General features: G+C 35.1%; 1 protein-coding gene and 1 long non-coding RNA gene across 2 annotated transcripts; both read left to right on the top strand.

The window, feature by feature from the left end:
- The first annotated feature begins 16,123 nt into the window (after window positions 1-16,123).
- Window positions 16,124-16,694, top strand: LOC117782579 (pyruvate kinase-like). Its single transcript, XM_034619603.1, has one exon. The coding sequence runs from the start codon at window positions 16,124-16,126 to the stop codon at window positions 16,691-16,693; it is 570 nt and encodes a 189-aa protein (XP_034475494.1). The 3' UTR covers window position 16,694.
- Window positions 16,695-16,716: 22 nt separating this feature from the next.
- Window positions 16,717-18,505, top strand: LOC117782580. The gene is made up of 2 exons (XR_004617296.1): window positions 16,717-18,115; window positions 18,189-18,505. It is a non-coding gene; the product is annotated as an uncharacterized LOC117782580 (long non-coding RNA).
- Window positions 18,506-21,330: the final 2,825 nt, after the last annotated feature.

Genomic DNA, 21,330 nt, shown 5'->3' with positions numbered 1-21,330 from the left:
TATGATATAATGGTCCGATTTAAACCAACTTTGGACAGGATATATAAATCCAATTTTGTATGCATATTTAATCAGTTTGATTACGATATCTCATTAAACAAAAAAGCTTTTCATACTAAGACTTGATTTTCGCCCGATCGGGCCTATAACAGCTATATGAAATAGTGGTCCGATTTGAACCAACTTTAAACAGGATATATAAAAACAAGTTTTAAGTATACTCTATCAGTTTGGTAACGATATCTCAAAAAACAAAAAGTTGTTTATACCAAGACTTGATTTTCGGTCCTATGACAGCTATATGATTTGAACCAACTTTAAACAGGATATATAAAATCAAGTTTTATGTATATTCTATCAGTTTGATTACGATATCTTAAAAAACAAAAAAGTTGATCATACTAAGACTTGATTTTCGCCCGATCGGTCCTATGACAGCTTTATGACATAGTGGTCCGATTTGAACCAACTTTGGACAGGATATATAAAACCAAGTTCTATTTGTATTTTATCATTTTTTTTTACTAAGACTTGACTTTTACCCGATCGGTCCTATAACAGCTATATGATATAGTTGACCGATTTGAGCAAACTTCGGCAAGGATGTATAAGACTAATTTAAATGCATATTCTATAAATTTGGGTATGAAATCTCATAAAACTAAAAAGTTTTTCATACTAAGACTTGATTTTCGCCCGATCGGTCCTATGACAGCTATATGATACAGTAGTTCGATAAGAACCAACTTCGGTAAGGATGTATAAGACTGACTATTCTATAAGTTTGGTTACGATATCTCATAAAACTAAAAAGTTTTTCATACTAAGACTTGATTTTCGCCCGATCGGTCCTATGACAGCTATATGATATAGTGGTCCGATTTGAACCAACTGTGGACAGGATAATAAAACCAAGTTATATGCTCATTGCATCAGTTTGGTTACAATATCTCATTAAACAAAAAAGTTATTCATACTAAAACTTGATTTTCGACCGATTGTTCCTATGGGCGCTATATGATATAGTGGTCCGATTAAAAAAAGAAACAAACTAGATCTGCCTGCAGTATTGAGGAATCTACATACCAAATTTGGTGTCACTAGCTTTTAAATTGTTCTTATAATTTGGATATGAATTTTTTTTTCGATTTTCTCTATCTCTTATAGTCTCTGAGATTTAGGTGTTCATACAGACGGACGGACAGACAGACAGACGGACATTGCTTTATCGACTTGGCTATTGATGCTGATCAAGAATATATATACTTTATAGGGTCTGCCACGCCTTCTTCTGCCTGTTACGCACATATTCGTTAAAACAAACCCAATAGACCCCTGTACTTTTTTTAAGTACGGGGTTTAAAAATCGTCTATTAAAATTTTCTAATAAGCCGAATTACTCGGAATCGAATTTGAGCACCGACTCTGAGTAAATTGTTTATATATAAAGCTTGTTTAAGTTGCTTTTGGGTTAGTTGACTCAAAAATGTCTTGTTTAGTCATTTTTATTTTTTTATTGCTGGTTACACACGCAATGCGATATTATTTATTGTCTTTAATTTCTATAAGATTTTCTTGACATGGTTGTCAATGCCAACTTTTGCGAACTAAAAACAAGTTTTATTCAAGTATTTATTATCTTGAAAATACACAAACATTTCCTAGTCTTAGTTGTCATTTGCTTTGTAATAATTCTCCCTGTATCGACTGTGTTGAACGGCCCTATCCAAGGATGGTAATGGTGAATCTTGAAAGAAATAGAATTGCATATAACCGTCTGAAACAGATATCACCAACCACATATATAAACTAAGTTAGAACAAACACCCTAAGGATAAACATATTTTAAAATTTGCGTTACGCCAACAGACGGCGCTTTTTAGAAACTGCTTTAAAATATTTACTTATTTCTATAGAGCCATCTTGTTTTCAATTAGAAAAACAAATTCAATGATCAAAATTTAAGCTTTCCTTTTTGTACCGATGTTTTTTTGGAAACTATTTGTGCAACGGATATTTCCTCTAAGGTTCGAAGTGAAATATTTTTATCAAGCTAATCAAAAAGCGAAAAATTTTAAAAGTGCTTTGACTACTTTGATAATATTGTTTTTCTGTTGTCATAAAATTTCTATATATTTATTTCTATACATACATACGGAATACAAACGTACAACATATTTTAAGTACAAAACGGTTTTGTACTCAGCATTTTGTTCTTGATTCAAGAAAAAACATACCTATTTTTAAGTTCAAGTACCATTTGTACATAAATAAAGTATTATTAGTACGAAACGGACTTAAACAAACAATCTTAAATCAAAACCATTCGGGATAGTATGCAGAACGACATTTCTTTCGGAGTGCGGGTTACAGAATATTTTATAGATAAAAATTAAGTGTCCGAAATATCAGGTGTCCGAATTATTGAATTAGAACAGTAATTAATATTTGTGTAAAATAAGTTTATTTAAGAAAAATATGAGAAATTCCCCTCTTTATCAATTTCGCGAGCGAAACGATAGGGGGGTTGGCGAGCGAAGCGAGCATGGGGATGAGCCCCCTAGTTATTATATAAATTTGTTGCTACTTATTACATTCAGAAGGAAATTTCCAACAACAAAAAATGTTAAATTCTTCTCAAATAACTGATAATAATTGCTTCGTACGAACGGTGAAAAAACGTAGTAGTTTGATTTGTACACGAAGATGTCATGTAATTTAGCAGGTACTGATTATTAATCTTCATCAGAAATAAAGAAGCCATTACTGATTGAAAAACCTGTCAAATAAACCCAATTTTAGAAATAACGGCCCTTTGCTCTTAAATGACAGAAACTGCAGTTGAAATGCCTGCTTTTGCACATATTTTTTCTACTTCTATTCTATTCTTTATTCCATCTTGTTAACAATAAGCTGAGCAGAATCATCTATCTGTATGTCGCACTGAAGGTCCTTTTTAATAGCTAAACATCTCTGCAAAATTTTCTGACTGACTCCACTTCAAAGTTGTAAATCATTTTTGTAAAAATGTTTCCCTCATCAGGAACAGGAAGAGAAGCAGAAAAAGAAGTGATGCATCTATTTGGAGTCTATTTGGAGCATGAATTGGAGTACCTCGTTCAAATATATTTCTTATGCGGAAAAGCTCAGCAAAAGGTCATAAAATGTCATAAGCAAAACAATTTCAAGCTATTTTGACATGACCTCAGCAACTATAACAGCATAGTTACAGTTCATTAGCCTACCAACATACTACAAATCCCACAGATATGCATGCATACATACATACACATTCGCATACTGCACTCTGTTGGCCATCAGATACTTGGCAAGCTTCGAGAGTCTGTGCTAGAAATAAAACAAACGATGCAGACTACTGGAGACCATAAAGTCATTTGTATGGATGGCTATCTGGCACCCAGATTTCTGTATACCACACTCAGATCAAGTTTGTTTCAAATTTAAGCCACGCCCCCCACCGCCCCCGCAAATCACGAAAAACCACCACACCCACAGTTTTTAAGATAAAACAGTTTTTATGCTAATTAACGTTATCTAGCAATATTATCTATTATTCCACTGAATCGCATCAAGATCGAACAAGTAGAACGGCAGATATGGCGATTTAATTTTTAGACCCAGTACTTAAAAAAAGTACAGGGGTCTATTGGGTTTGTTTTAACGAATATGTGCGTAGCAGGCAGAAGGAGGCGTGGCAGACCCTATATAATGATCAGCATCAATAGCCAAGTTGATATAGCAATGTCCGTTTGTCTGTCTGTCTTTCCGTCCGTCTGTATGAACACCTAGATCTCAGGGACTATAAAAGCTAGAGACACCAAACTTGATATGTAGGCTCCTCTATATTGCAAGCAGATCAAGTTTGTTTCAAAATTCGGCCACGCCCCCTTTATCGCCCACAAATCGAAAAAAAAATTTCATATATTCATAAATTTCATAAATTTATAAGAACAATTTAAAAGCTAGTGACACCAAATTTGGTATGTAGATTCCTCTATCTTGCAGGCAGGTCAAGTCTTTTTTTTTTATAATCGGACCACTATATCATATAGTGCCCATAGGAACAATCGGTCGAAAATCAAGTTTTAGTATGAAAAACTTTTTTGTTTAATGAGATATCTAAACTGCTACAATAAACATTTGACTTGGTTTTATATATCCTGTCCAAAGTTGGTTCAAATCGGACCACTATATCATATAGCTGTCATAGGACCGATCGGGCGAAAATCAAGTCTTAGTATGAAAATCTTTTATGTTTTATAAAACATTGTAACCAATATGATAGAATATGCATTTAAGTTAACTAAATATTTTTTTATTTTTTCCATTATTAGTTTTTTCCATAGTCGAGTATGCTCGACTGTACTACCGGCCGACTAGTTTATGTTTTGTGAGACATTGTAACCATTGTAGAGCATTGTCGCACCGTACGACTAGTTATTATTATTAACGTATATTTTTATTTAAAATTTTTATATTAAACTTTATTCTGTTTGTAACACAATTGGATATCATGTAAAGGTTTTTTTTTATGTGATATCAGAAATTTCTGCAATTGCTATTGATTTTGACATTGTAACTTTATCATTAATGCAGGTAGATAGAAAAGTATTTAAATTTATTAGCTAAAATTCTTTCATGTTTCGTCTAAAAACAAAACTGAACGGTCTGGAAACACTGCCACGCAACACAAAACTGTCTGGCAATGCTGGATATTTTAGCAACGCAAAATAAAACAAAACTGTCTGGCAGCACTGGTTATTTGTGCAACGCAAAACTGTCAGCTATACACTCTCAAGCTCTGGCTGCTACGCCTGCCTTGATGCTGCTTTCCTCTCTGAATACTTATTAAAAAATATATATTCAGTTAACAGATAATATCTTCCAAGCCCCTCAACCAATACTTATGTTTCATATACCAAAAAACGCAACATTTTACGTTCTTCATTATACTAAAATTTAATAATCGCTAGAGCAGTTTTGTCATAAATCGCCAAAATGTAAGCTAAAAAACTGTATTTTACCTGTAAAATGTTACCTGAGTATTTAAGATAAAAAGTTTAAGGGCAAGCCCTAAAGCCCTCTAACACACCTTTCCAATGATATATTTTATCAATTTTAGCGGGATTTAACGTTTTCCCGCTAAACTAGCGGTTTTTTCAAAAAGTCGTAGAACAAACATTTCTAGATTTTTGAAAAGGAATAAATCCCCATAGTTACATCTAAGCTTCTTCAGCGCTTTGATGCAAACGGACAAACAGACAAACAAACTGACTTTTTATTTCATTTATTTATCTTTTGAACCAGTTATCGGATTTGGGTGATCAAGGTATCAAACGACGTGTATTTTCAATTAGATCTTTTACCAAAAGGCCTCAACAGCCCCATTGGATGCAATCATTTAAATTTTTACCCCTCCCACTTACACCCCCGTACCTCATGACCCAGGGGAGTTACAAAAAGTTTTAGTATGCCATTTTGTAAGTTAGGACTAAACCTTTTGATCGGTATATAATTCGATCTGATCGGACAGTCATAGAAAATTTTCCAAATAAGCTATATATATTGCTAGTCGCCTATCGCACCCTTCGTGCTGTTTCGTCACTAGCGCGAACTGCTGTCCGCAGTGATCATATGAGTCTATTACCAATGAAAACAGGTTTCATTTCAAGGGTCACAGAACCAAAACTCTAATTAAATTATAATTCTGCAACATGCCCATACATAACATTAATAACAATAATTGATTTGATTGACAGGGGATGTCCTGGCGCCGGCCCTGTGCTGAACCTGCCTAACACTTGCCCACCACTTGCTCACCCATAGCAACGTATGCCACCAATGTTAACAAAAGACATTACAAGCATTAAAAAAGCATCCCCTAATTTTGAGCATCAAGAGGTGTCAGATCAATCAAGTCATCTGTCACAAAATTCCAGACGATCCTCGATTTGAACATTTTTCCCACGCTTTGACCCTCGGTCCCCCTTTCGACCCACGCTTTTGACTCCCGATTTTCCCTCTTTCCCACGCTTTTGATCGATCAATCAATCACAAATTATTTAAGTTGTCAAAATTTTAAAAGTTTTTTGTCAGTGATTGATTACCCCCTTCCCCAATTTGGGCCAGAACCAGCATTTAACAACTACTAACAGATGTCAAATTATTTTCTGTCAAATCCGTGCCAGCCTTTGCCACAGTAAACATGAGGCACGGAATGACATTGGTGTTCACATTGAAAGTGACACATTTTTTGTGCCACTAAATTTATGTCACAGTATTTGTGTTCACATTGCTTCGTGCCACTGTGGCTGTCAAATATGACGCTCTGTGCCCCAATGTAAGCTCACCATAACATACGATTTCGATATAATCAAGATGTATTTACTACTAGGTGACTTGTTCAACACCGTTGCCCTCTTTCAAATAAGCTATTTTGACAGTTGAGAAGCAAACTTCATTTAGAGCGGTATCATATATTTTCTCTAATTATTTTTTGTTATTTTCAATTAATATTTGCAAACGATTTTGCGCGAAACGTTTGAACTACATTCGATATTACATATTTTAATCCAAAATGTCTATGAATTTTTTGCTGTACCCAAGGACGAAGACAAGACGTAGGATTTGCGAGAAACATTTTAAGGATACCCATGTTTATTATGCATCTACAAACTTCTCAAAACGTAGGCGACTGACGCCAAATGATGTCCCGCAGAAGCCTTTAGAATGTAGTGTTGGTACTTTTGATTTTCATTCGCAAACCGTTCATAAATACTGTTAATTGATAGGTAGGAAGTGTTGATGCAGGGCTAGTTCTAGAGAATATGCGCTTGCACAAGAAAGTTGCCGAAGTGCAAAAGCAAAATGCTAAGCTCTTGGAACAACTTTGCGAAATGGAGACCCGGATGAGTTCATTGATTAAAATATTCACTAGCATATCGAATGCGATTTGTCTTCATGCTGCTGCACCCAGAGCCTATCGCCATCTCTTAAGAAACGGTTTTCCATTCCCCTGCCTATCCACATTGGACACTTGGTTGCGCACAGTCGATGTTCAGCCCGGACCATTCGATTTTGGAAGTCGTGGACAAGATATTTATTTTATACTTTAACGAAATGAAAATATCGTCAAGCTTTGAATATGACTACTCCCTGCAAGCGGGACAGCTGCCAAAAGATAACGTTCAGGTCGCAACGGCGCAAGGATTGCGAAAATCATGGAAGCAGCCAATATATTTTGACTTTGACAAGGCCATGGATGTCCCGACGCTGCACATGTTTATTAAAAAGCTTTTCGCGGTAGGGTACCATGTCGTCGGTATTGTAAACGATATGGGTCCCGGAAACCATAAATTGTGGACAAGTCTTGGGTTTCGTTTGGTAGGAATGAAATGCGGAAATAATTTTCTAACATTAATTTATTTTTCTTTTTGTGAATAGCAAAAACATGGTTTGAGCATCCAGCAGGTCCTTCAATAAAAGTGTTTGTTTTTGCAGATGCGCCGCATCTCGTCAAACTTATACGAAATCATTTTATTGACTCTGGGCTTGTAATTGATGGAAAAATTATAACTGTGCAAACGATAAGGCAAGCAATGAACCACTCCTCTGCATCCGATCTCTCCATTTTGTGGAAGATTAATGAAGATCACCTGACCGTCCGATCTGCAGCAAGGCATCGAGTGAAGCTAGCAACTCAGCTGCTATCAAACACTACTGGCAGCGCAATCAGAAGTTTCTATGCCTTGGGGTTAAACGGCGAATTTCATCAAGCTTGCTAATAATTGGTTCGACATTTATAATACTAAGCTGTCAACATCATACAATAATCTAATGAAGCAGCCATTTGAACAAAGTTCAGATGCGCAGCTCTTCTTTGGTGCAATGCGGGCCAAAGGTGGTCTACATGACCACCCAACTCCACTTGAGTTTAAGGTCAGATTACGCAAATACTTAATAGGTAACAACAATATTGGTAGTATTTGATTTTATGTATATAATACTAATGGCCGGTTTTTCAATGTCTATTTAAGGAGTTTGATAACTATACAACAGATATTTTGATGTAAAATGTATAAAAATCAATGTCAAATTTGAATCTATTGTAGTATGCATATATATTGAGTATCCACTGTACCAAGAGTACTTAAAGCGTACACACTGTAACACTTTGTTGCAATGTTTACATAAACAAAACCCAGGTCATTAAAAAGTGGTCGAATATTGAACCGATCAGCGCTCACAGAAAGTGCAAGTGTCAGCATTCTGTTAGACGCGCCGACCACATGAACCAAACTCAAGTGTATGCATATACCCTCGCGCTCCAGCAGAGCATATATACATATATATAATACATAATATACCCGTCTCTCTGCTGTCCAACTGTGGGCAGCGCAGCAACGAGACCTAGGTTTAATTAGACCTTAAGGAACTATGTAAGAACAGATTCAACTGAACGTTGGAAGCGGCACCTTCGCTGCTTCCTAATCAATAAATAACTAAAAACCAAAGCAATTGTGTTTGACATACTACATGGCGACCGTGACAGTTTCACTGGGTCACTAAAAAAAAAAGTGTGAAAAAGTGAAGTGACAGGAAGACCAACGATCAAGAGACCAGAGATCAACGAGGATCACCGATGGAATAAATGCAAGAGGGCAACGACAACCGCAACAACAACAACAACAACAAGCGCCAGCACGTTTGGATGGAAAAAAGTCTGAGTGAGTAGAGTGCAGTAATGGGCAAACGCGGAGGTCAGAAAAATAAGATCAATAAAAGAATAGCACACATTAAGTGGCTATTATATACAAATAAGCCGCCATGCATGGGCAACAGCGCAAAAACTTACCGAACAACTTGATTTTCTGAGAAGCCTCCAGCAACGAAAGCCAAATACTGCCTCACTCAGCAAATAAAGTTATAAATAACAAATAACTAATAAACCACCATCTCCAAAGCCGTTGCCGAAGAAGCCCAACCTCTGCCCAAACGACTGCGAGGGACCACTAGACGATCCAGCATGCAAATCAACATGCAGGAACCAAAGAAACCAAGACCAGTGCGAAGACCGGCACCGGCCCCGCCTGAGCCAATAGGCTCCGGACATCAGCAGCAGTAAAGTCAACAGCGAGAGGGGCACTCCGCCACTTTCGCCTACGAAGGAGCGTCAGCGTAGCCAAACCGGCGACGACCAGCTGACGCAGAGGACATCGGAACATCTATAACGCCTGAAGCAACTGGAGCAGCATTACTTCTAAATTAAAATTAAAATTATTAAATAAAATTTGTAAATTGCGCGAACCATTTCCGTCCAATTAGAAGTGTAGCCTGTGAAGCTATACGAAAAATAGGCAGGATATTGTAAACGTAGATGCAAAATAATGCAATAGACAAATTTTCGGATGACATAAAAAACAATTTCAAACACAATTTTAAAATATATATACCCAAAATGGGAATAGTAGATGTTAAGTCAGTGGATTCCACTGCTAATGTTATCAATAAAGTAGAGTCAAATAGCAATGATTTAAAGCTTATACATACATTGTTAATAATAATTGTTGTAATAATGTGCGCAAACTGTTTTTATAAATTGTATAAATTGCACAACAAATGTTTAAAGAAAAGATATCAGAGCCAGGCAAATGATCTGGACAAAATTTAAAAAAAAAAAGGCACAAACAATATTAAAATTAAAAATATAATTACCATTTATAACTCTAAGAAAATAAAATGAAATAAATAAAATTAATTTAAAAAAAAAATATATTTTTGAATAAAGTATGGCTAAACTAAAGACAATTAGAAAAAGATATGATAGAATTCAGTTTAGCCTCATTTTAAAGAAAGAGTTCATATCCATAATAAAATGGAATGGAATGAACTATATAAAGAATTAAATAATATTAAAGCTGACTTTGATAAATCATACAAGTCACTTACACAGAATAGGCAAATTCAAAAGAATACGGTTAAAAAACATGTAGAAATACTAGTAGAATGCTTTAATGAAGCACGTTTACTAATACATGGCCAGAGAGAAAAATTAAATCAAGAACATTGGTCACAGGTATCAAAATTTTTAATAAGATTACGATCAAACTTAGTATCAATAAAGCTAAAGTTTAATTTAGATATAACAGTACCGACCATACTGAACACTTCTCTAACAGTTGAAACTACTGATGAACCAGAATCAATAGAAGAAACTGACCAAATAGAATCAGAAGAATTTGCGAAGCCAAACCCTAAAGTAGAAGAACAAGACTTAAATAATCTTACAATTCCAGCTGTTTTGATGTCAGATCTGGATAATTCTACAGATTCTGATACTTGCTCAAGCATAATTGAAAACAAATCAAGCGATATCACAATGGCACAAACCAATATTGATTTTATTAATACAGCAACCAAGCTTGTACCAGTTTTGATGGTAAAGCTGAAAACTTAACAAGTTTTGTTGATGCATTAAAAATATTGGAATTGATAAAAGGCGATCACGAACAATTAGCAGTTTCTATAATAAAAACAAAGCTAAAAGGTGTCGCCAGAAATCTAGTCGGAAATGAAACAACAATAGCTGAAGTAATTTCCAGACTAAGAAGCAATGTCAAAGGCGAAACTGTAGAAGTATTGTCAGCAAAACTGATGAACCTGATGAACTGCTAACCAGTATATACAAGAGGTCGAGCAGTTGACAAAAACTTTAGAAGGTGCATATATAACGGATGGCTTACCCCTAGAGTTAGCCAGAAGTTATTCCACCCAAAATGCTGTAAAAGCAATTACTAAAAATTGCACAATCGATAAGGTAAAACTTATCATGCAAGCCGGCACATTCAATACTATGAATGATGCCGTATCTAAATTTGTAAATAGTTGCACAGAAGCAACCGGGCAGCCAAACACTGTCCTATATTACAAAAATTACTCACAGCGAGGAGGAAACCGCGGCCGTGGAAGTCACAGAGGTAACTTTCGCAGTCGCAATAATAATTACAACAATAATAGCCAATACAATAATGGACGAGGCCAATATAGAGGAAACTCAAGAGGCCATGGCAACTCGAGTCGAGGCCATAACAATAATAACCAAAGTAATGTGAGAGTAACCCAAAATACATCGGAAAACTCACAAAACCCTTTAGATACTCGACAGTAGAAAATGCAAGGGTTCGTACCATTAATCTCAGTCAGAATATATTTGTATCATTCAACCATGTGGCTACAGGAAAGAACTTGTCTTTCTAGTAGACACAGGTGCAGACATTTCAATAGTTAAAGAAAATTCTGATGTCTTTCATGACATACAAGAAAATTACATAATAGACATTAAAGGAATAAGTCAAGAGGTAACCAAATCCAAGGGTTAACTTCTATTGAGATACAGACCACTAAATACATAATCCCACACGATTTTCATATCGTGGATTTACAATTCGCTATTCCTTGTGATGGCATATTAGGAATAGATTTTATAAGAAAATACAACTGTCAATTAATCTTCAATCCATCTGAAGAAGATTGGCTATAATTAGACCTAATAACTTAAAATTTCCAATTCATGTTCCAATGACATACAGTTCTGGCAACAACTCAATACTTCTGCCAGCAAGATCCCAAGTTGTTAGAAAAATCCAACTAAATTCAGAAGAAGACAGTGTATTGATTCCAAATCAAGAAATCCAGCATGGTATTTACATAGCAAGTACCATAGCAACATCTAAAACGCTTTTATAAGACTACTCAATACAACAAATAAAGATCAAGTAGTCAGTACGAATAATTTATCTTATGAATCACTTTCGAACTACGAAGTAGTCAAAACCAATCTAGAAAATAGAGAAGAATCTGTATTATCTCAACTTTCGAAAAACTTTCCTCCACAATTCAAATCACAGCTTTCAAGCATGCACCCAATATAGTGATATATTCGGATTAGACACTGAGCCAATAAGCACAAATAATTTTTTACAAACAAAACTGAGATTAAAAGATGATGAACCAGTGTATATAAAAAATTACAGAAGCCCACACAGTCAGGTGAACGAAATACAGAAACAAGTCGGAAAATTGATCACCGACGGGATTGTTGAACCATCTGTATCTGAATACAATAGCCCATTATTACTTGTCCCTAAAAAACCATCTCCAGGTTCAGAACAAAAGAAATGGCGATTAGTGATTGACTATCGTCAAATTAATAAAAATTACTGTCTGATAAATTCCTCCCAAGAATTGATGACATTTTGGATCAACTTGGACGAGCAAAATATTTTCATGCCTTGACTTAATGTCAGATTTCATCAAATTGAACTCGAAAAAGTTCAAGAGATATAACGTCATTTTCGACGAGCAATGGCTCGTATGCTTCACGCGATTACCTTTCGGACTAAAAATAGCGCCTAATTCATTTCAGAGAATGATGACTATAGCATTCTCTGGATTAGAACTTCACAAGCATTTCTTTATATGGATGACTTAATAGTTATAGGTTGTTCCGAAAAACATATGCTTAAAAACTTAACAGACGTTTTTGAGAAATGTAGGAAATACAATCTAAAGTTACATCCAGAAAAATGTAATTTTTTTATGCATGAGGTGACTTTTCTCGGTCATAAATGCACAGATAAAGGAATACTTCCAGATGACAAGAAATATGATGTCATTATGAATTACCCCACGCCGCACAATGCGGACAGCGCTAGACGTTTCGTAGCATTTTGCAATTATTATAGACGTTTCATAAAAAATTTCGCCGAATATTCACGGCACATAACAAGATTATGTAAAAAGAATGTTCCTTTTGAATGGACAGATGAATGCCAAAACGCATTCGATTATTTAAAAACAAAACTCATGGAACCTACTTTGCTACAATATCCTGATTTCAGCAAAGAATTTTGTATAATTACTGATGCAAGTAAGCAAGCGTGCGGAGCGGTTTTAACTCAAAACCATAACGGACTCCAACTTCCATTGCATACGCATCAAGAGCTTTCACTAAGGAGAAAGTAATAAGTGTACAACTGAGCAGGAATTAGCTGCTATTCACTGGGCAATATTACATTTTCGACCATATATTTATGGAAAACATTTTACAATCAAAACAGATCACAGACCATTAATATATTTATTTTCAATGATCAATCCGAGTTCTAAACTGACACGTATGAGGCTAGAATTAGAAGAGTATGATTTCACAGTCGAATACCTAAAGGGAAAAGATAATTATGTAGCTGATGCGTTATCAAGAATAACCATTAAAGATCTACAAAACATAACTGGAAATATAATGAAAGTCACTACAAGATATCAAAATAGACAGAAAATCCGCGCGGATAACAAAGAAATAGATTGCCTACGCAATCTATAGAAAAGCTTCTAAGCCCAACGTATATGTAGTCATAAACAATGACGAGGTACGTAAAGTAGTGACCTTGCATGTAAAAAATACGCTATGTTTATTTAAGCATGGTAGAAAATTACTGCAAGATACGATGTTAGCGATTTATATACCAATGGAATCCTAGACTTAGGTCAATTTTTCCAAAGGCTTGAAATGCAAGCCGGTATAAACAAAATCAGCCAACTCAAAATGGCACCGTGGGAAAATATCTTTGAACATGTTTCAATTGATAATTTCAAAGAAATGGGCAATAAAATATTGAATACATTAAGAGTAGCGCTACTCAACCCGGTGACCCTTATAGAAAAACAAAAAGAAAAAGAAGCTATACTGTCTAAATTTCATGACGATCATAGCGGCATTGCAAAAACCTTGGCCAAGGTCAAAAGACATTATTTTTGGAAAGGTATGACTCGAGATATTACTGATTACATACGAAAATGTCAAAAATGCCAAAAACTAAAATAACCAAGCATAGTAAGACCCCATTAATAATAACTGATACCCAATAAATGCTTTCGACAGAGTGATAGTGGACACTATTGGTCCACTACCAAAATCAGAAAATGACAATGAATATGCAGTCACTCTTATATGTGACCTAACTAAATATTTAGTTGCCATACCAGTTCCAAATAAAAAATGCGAACACTGTCGCTAAAGCAATTTTGAATCATTTATTCTGAAGTACGGTCCAATGAAGACGTTCATTACGGACATGGGAACAGAATATAAGAATTCTATTATAAATGATTTGTGCAAATACCTAAAAATTGAAAATATAACATCAACTGCACACCACCACCAGACAGTTGGAACAATAGAACGTAGTCACAGAACTTTCAATGAATACATACGCTCATATATATCGGTTGATAAAACTGATTGGGACGTATGGCTTCAATATTTCGTTTTCTGTTTCAACACGACCCCCTCAATGGCACATAATTATTGTCCATATGAGTTAGTATTTGGTAAAACAAATAATTTACCAAAAGAATTTAATAGTATAGAAAATATTGAACCAATATATAATATAGATGACTATGCTAAGGAAAGTAAATATAGACTAGAAGTAGCATACAAAAGAGCAAGAATAATGATAGAAAATAAGAAAATTAATAAGATACTATACGATAAGAAAATAAATAACATAGATATATCAGTAGGTGATAAAGTCTTATTAAGAAAAACAGGTCATAAGTTAGATTATAAATATACAGGTCCGTATAAAGTATGGAAATAGGAGATAGAAATAACATTATAATAACAGATAATAAAAACAAAAAACAAACAGTACATAAGGATAGGTTAAAAATTTTTTATTTCATAATTGTATTTAGTATGGCCATGCTATATAACGAAAATCTTCTTTATATACGAATATTATTTGTAATTTCATTTTCTTGGAATATAAAAAAAAAAAAATAAATAAAATAAAAAAAAAAAAAAAGAATTTTTATTAAGAAAATTTTCCATTGTTAATTAAAAATTAATCTTTTAAGTAAAATATACTTTTAAAATAACTTCATAATATTACGTTATTTTTCAAAAGGAGGGAGATGTAGTATGCATATATATTGAGTATCCACTGTACCAAGAGTACTTAAAGCGTACACACTGTAACACTTTGTTGCAATGTTTACATAAACAAAACCCAGGTCATTAAACCAAGTGGTCGAATATTGAACCGATCAGCGCGCTCACAGAAATGCAAGTGTCAGCATTCTGTTAGACGCGACCACATGACCAAACTCAAGTGTATGCATATACCCTCGCTCCAGCTTAGAGAGCATATACATATATATAATACATAATATACATAACCGTCTCTGCTGTCCAACTGTGGGCAGCGCAGCAACGAGACCTAGGTTTAATTAGACCTTAAGGAACTATGTAAGAACAGATTCAACTGAACGTTGGAAGCGGCACCTTCGCTGCTTCCTAATCAATAAATAACTAAAAACCAAAGCAATTGTGTTTGACATACTACACTATCTATTTTATATAATTTAAGGAGACATTATAAAACCAGTGTTTTATGTTATAGATTTGAAATGTGTATGTTTTTGGAGTCCTCGTGTTCGAAAAGTATTTTGTTTATTTTGTGTCAACTGACAAAAAAAATATTTAAAAATATTCCTGTTGCTTAAAATATTGTTATTTATTATATTTCTTTATTCTTTGTAAATATGAATTAATTAATATATTAACAATATAATAATCATTTGTTTTCAACTATCTCGTTTTATTTATTTGTCAATATTATCAATATTTTTAGTTTACTATAACATTTAATAAAATGTTTCCTATTGTAACGGTCGAAATTTTTCAGCACTGGTTAACTGACAGCAGAAACAATAACAAACGAACAGTGCAGAACATAAAAAGTTTGCTATCTCGTTCTAGCGGTAGTTTATGCTACCAGCTGTCAACGAACAAGTCACCTAGTAGTAAATACTTCTTGCGAGAGAGCACGGGAAAATATTTTATGCTACCAGCTGTCAACGAGCACGTACCACTGTCACCTAGTAGTAAATACATCTTGGATATAATCAGAAAATACATAGTGAATTTGTCAGAAAGTATTCAATGAATAGTAATCATTGCAGCAAACTTCATTCTTTTGTAAGACATCAATAAAAATCGTATCTAAGTAGAAACAAAATTTTCAGTTCTTATTTTATAATGTCGATAACCGCCAAAGATAATATGAAGAAGGGCTCTACGCAATTAAGTCACCTATGTGATTTGAATGCTAAAAAACAAATATCACACCGTCGTCTAGTTTCAATCATTGCAACTATTTCCCGTGCATCACGCAACTTAGAAACTATTTACAATATGCTATTAAAGGGAGTAAATATATTTCGATTGAACTTCTCCCATGAGTCCCATGAATTGCATACCCAAACCATTGAATTGGTTAATAGTAGTCTGCAACGAATAAAACATGAAACTGGCCAAACGATTACAGTGGCCTTTGCCGTTGACACACGTGGGCCACAGATTCGAACCGGTTTATTGGATGGTGGTAATGAAATTTTATTACGTAGCGGAGAAAGTATACGTTTATCCATAAATAGAGATCTTTACGATAAAGGAAGTAAGGAAGCTGTCTACGTGGACTATCCAAATATTATAAATGTGGCAAAGCCGGAAGATCGAGTATTCGTTGATGACGGAAAACTTTTTCTAAATATTCTTGAGGTAGGGGTGGATGGTCTTCTTTGTAATTCAGGAGTGGCGTGCTGGTAACAATACAGTATAGATATAAAATATAAAGTCTTAGCTACAAGTGGACCTATAAATTGGCTTAAGTCGTGTACCGGAAATTATCAATGCAGCGGATGGATTGCTTTTAAGTCGAGCCGACCTGGGTACACAAATACCTATTGAAAAACTTTTCATAACACAAAAATCGGTATTAGGTCAATGTAACAAGGTTGGAAAACCAGTAATTATTGCATCGAATTTATTGGAATCTATGCGTTTGAATCCATTTCCTACACGCGCAGAGTGTTTTGATCTAGGTAACGCAGTCATTGATGGCGTCGATTGTATTATGCTGTCTTCCGAGGTTGCAATTGGATTATATCCTATGGAAACTATAGATATCTGTGATGCGCTTTGTCGCGAAGCTGAAAAAGTTATATGGTACCGGAATCTATTTGATGATTTGGTTCATGAAACACATGGAGAACTGGATGCATCTCATTCGATTGCCATAACTGCTGTTGAAACAGCTAGACGTACTAAAGCAACGCTTATAATAGTGCTTACCACATCGGGCCGTTCTGCAGCTTTACTTAGCAAATTCAGGCCACGTTGCCCAGTTCTGGCAGTCACTCGGTGTGAGAAGGCAGCTCGTTGGGTAAATTTACATCGTGGGGTAATGCCATTACTTTATCCTGCGGATTGCAGCGAAAACTATGCAAGTGATGTTGATGCACGTGTAAGATTTGCACTAACAAGTGCTAGGAAAACTGATTTAATTAACGATGGTGATCCCATTGTGATTGTTAGCGCCTGGAAAGATGGCGGAGGTTTTACTAACAATGTCCGCGTAGTTTATTCTTTCTTTGAGGCTGACCAAATGGACTGTCTCTTTCGTGCTGACAAAAGTCGCTCACGAAAAAATACAGCATTGCAGACAAAACCAGCAATTGGAGAGCCCACTAGCAAGGCGTAGGCTCCACAAAAGATTTGATTTCGAAACTTCAATGAGGATGTATTTTACGAAAACTGCGCAAACATCAAACATAGAATTTTCTGTGGCGATTATTAATTGTAATTTTTAAAAATTCATTTCTAATTGGCACGCTATTAAAAAATACAACAATATGGAAAATTAAAATTATATTGAAGTATTATTATTAAAGTAAGGAAATCTGCATGATAATCCCATGGATCTATTGTGCCACCTTCTGAGCCTATAGCTCATCCATCAACCCTAATTCTCGCACGAAGTCGACCATTTTTGTCGGGTTGAGGTCAACAATTGTACGCTAACGGTTGGACATATTTTCCTGGAAAGCTACATCTATATAGAGCAGTGCATTCTGCTAGAATATACATTGAAGACTCACCTCGTAATTGCAGAAACGGCAGGCTATACTGTTTACAATTCCTAATTTAGATAGGTGACTTTTCAGTCTACAGTGGCCTCTTAGTACAACGGTAAGTATTCTGAGTCTATTTGCTTGAATAAAAACCAACTTTGTGTATAATAATTTTATTTATATTTTAATAGTAAAACAATAAATACGTGTTGTTGGCAGCGTTGCTAGATGTCAAAGAGAAAGAATAAGTGTAGAGAAGTGGTGAAGAAGGAAAAGGAGTGACCAAGTTAATTTATAATAAAAATGTTGGACAGAGTTGCCAGACTGTTAATACTGAGATCGCCACAGTACTCCCTCCTAGAGTTCGGTGGATTGTTGACCCGAGGAAGTCTGCGAGGTTGTTTTATCTGTGTCGATCACTTGATTTGTTGCTTCTGAAATGGGATAGGCGGATGGTGTAGCAAGGACTGAAAATAATGATTATTGTTCAAAATAGCTACATAAAAAATCAACAATAAGGAGAAGTTCAATTTTTGTTTTGAATGTACCAAAATTTTTGTTATTTGTATATCTCTGCAAACAGCTAATAAACTTTTATTTGAGTTATAAAAGAAAAAAATCAAAATTAATGGTTATTTAAAGACTTGATTTTTTAAATCACATTTAAAATTATTTGTGATCAAAAAATTAAAATTATAATTATTATTGATTTTATTTTATTAATCTTTATAAGTCTTTGATTTTTTTTTTTTGACTAAAAGTCTTTAAAGACTTTGAAGACTTTTATTTTGATAAATAAAATAAATGTTTTTAAGGACTTTTACGATTTGAAAACTTTTGAATAAAAGTCTTTGTCAATATCTTTGCTTATATTCAAGATAAAACTTTCAAAATTACAACACCAGTAAAACCTACGACATTCTATGAACCTTTATCCTCTACTAACAAACTACGCTCTTTTTCGCACAGCGGGATCAATTCACAATTTTTTGTTGCAATAATCATATCTCTTAATTCAATAAAGATATTTAAAATTAAAATTGTGAGAAATTGGCTTTAGGTGGTGGCAGCTAGTTATCTTCCATCAATCTAGTGAATTTGTAAACGTGAGTTCAAATACTTTTATTATTTTTTGGACTCAAAAAATATTTTTCTGTTTTCCAACTACTTCAGTACTTTTTTTTACAATGTAATAGGGGAAAATTTTCCATGGTTGGTGTAAATAAAAGAGAACCAAGTGATTAATTTTGAAATTTTTATCTTGATTATAAGCGGATATATTCACAAAGACTTTTATTCAAATTTTTTCATATGACAAAAGTCTTTAAAGACTTTTATTCCTCAAAAAATAAAAGTCTTTTGAACTTTAAAATTTTAAAATCAGAAATAAAAGTCTTAACAGACTTTTAAATTATTCATCAAAAAAGACTTGAAAGACTTACTTAAGACTAATAAAATAAAAATCAAAAATAATGATTAATTTTAATTTTAATTTTTTTAAAATAAAAATAACTATAAATTTGTATTTATAAAATAAAAGTCTTAAAATAACCATTAAAAGTGACTTTTTGGATATTCCTCATAACAGTTATGGTCCCTGCTATTTAGAGACGTCGGTTGTTGTGCTTCAATGAAAGCTGGCTTGAGGCGATCGATTGAAACTGTTGAATCTGGTCCGTTAATGATAATGGTGAAATACTTGGATTTTTTGGACTTCACATCGTTCTGTATCATTGCGGAGAAAGACATGAGAAACATCATTCAAATCCTTGAAGACAAAAGGCTTTGTTGCGTTGTGGAATGCAGGTTGAATTGGTTTTATCTCGGTCATGCTCTCTGCCAGATCCTTTGCGAAATCCGTCTTTAGTTGCAACTGCAACTAGGTGCTTTCATGGAAAAATTCTTCAGGAAGGCGATGAACTGTTTCATATACGAGTTAAACAGCAGTTGTTTGTATGTCAGGTTCAAAGGCTGATCGCAATTCTAATAGAATCATTGGCAGTTTCTGCGGCCAGGCGGTACGGTGCTTGCACATAATGTCAGATTTGAGTTTTCTGTGCTATCGTTTGATGAGACCGTTTGCCTGAGGATGATAAGGTGTTGTGCGCAGGTGATTAATCCCAAGGAGACGAGAAAGTTCGTTGAACAGTCGAGACTCAAACTGTCTTCCCTGATCTGTTGCAATGCGTGCTGGAACGCCGAATCGAGAAATCCACGTGGCTATTTATGCGGTTGCCACAGTGTCAGCTTGGATGTCTTCTAAGGCAACGGCTTCAGGCCACTTCTGGCATGGTATGCAGTGCCTGAACACTTGTGCGATTTCTTGGTGCATGTTAGGCCAAACGAATCGTTCTTGTATGAGCTTGGTTGTAAAGACGATTCAATCATTTGCGATGCTGTCCAGCTTTTTGATGACCCTCTGTCGAAGGGGCTTCGGTATAAAAGGTCGAGCTCTGGAAGTGGAGAAATCACATATGATTAATGATGTTGAGTTTGGTAGGGCAATTGACTTGAGCTGAAGCGCGGTATTGTCCATTCAATAATTGGTTGGGCTCTGGACAATTAGCTTGCGCGGATGCGGATTGATTGTAGTCGACTGTGTTGTTCTCGACAGTTGCAATGCGGGTCAGGGCGTCTGCTGTAGTATTTGCGATACCTGCTACATGGATGAGAGAATTGTCCAATGAAATCCAATTGGCACAGCTGTCTCGGGGGTGCCTTTTCAGGCTTCTGCTGAAGCGCGTATACCAAGGGCTTATGATCAGTGCGGATGTCGAATACTCTTCCTTCGATCATCTACCGGAAACGTTTAATGCTAAGGTATATGGCCAATAACACTAGGCAACAGCCAAAAATTTACAAGAACCACCCCTACTTTTTATACCCTGAGCCCATTGAAAATGGTCAAAAAAAGGTATAATGTGTTTGGCAGAATGTATGTAACAGGCAGAAGGAGGGTGGCAGACCCCATAAAGTATATACATTCTTGATCAGGATCAACAGCCGAGTCGATCTAGCCCTGTCCGTCTGTCTGTCCGTCTGTTTTGAACGCGTCGATCTCAGATACTAAGTGCTAGAGACTTCAAATTTGGAGTGCAGGTTTGTGAATACCATACGCAGGTCAAGTTTGTTTCCAATTTTGATAGCACGCGTCCTTATCCTAGTGCACAAAACGATTTACAGGCGCAATTTTGACATAGCACTCTAACTGAACAATCAGTTGAGAAGTATGCGTATTAAACGACCCTGAAAATTTCAAAGCGATTGACCCATAAATAAAGAAGTTATTTCGGAATTTACATTTAATTCAATAATTACATTTGCATGGCAAAT

Source organism: Drosophila innubila (genome assembly GCF_004354385.1).
Source record: "Drosophila innubila isolate TH190305 chromosome 2L unlocalized genomic scaffold, UK_Dinn_1.0 5_B_2L, whole genome shotgun sequence".
NCBI classification, from domain to species: domain Eukaryota; kingdom Metazoa; phylum Arthropoda; class Insecta; order Diptera; family Drosophilidae; genus Drosophila; species Drosophila innubila.
Note: the sequence above shows the minus strand (reverse complement) of the source record. Positions and strands in the feature narration are given on the sequence as shown.

What these genes read in the sequence shown, in the direction of transcription:
- LOC117782579 (XM_034619603.1), top strand. Translation starts at nt 16,124, where the DNA reads ATGTCGATAACCGCCAAAGATAATATGAAGAAGGGCTCTACGCAATTA.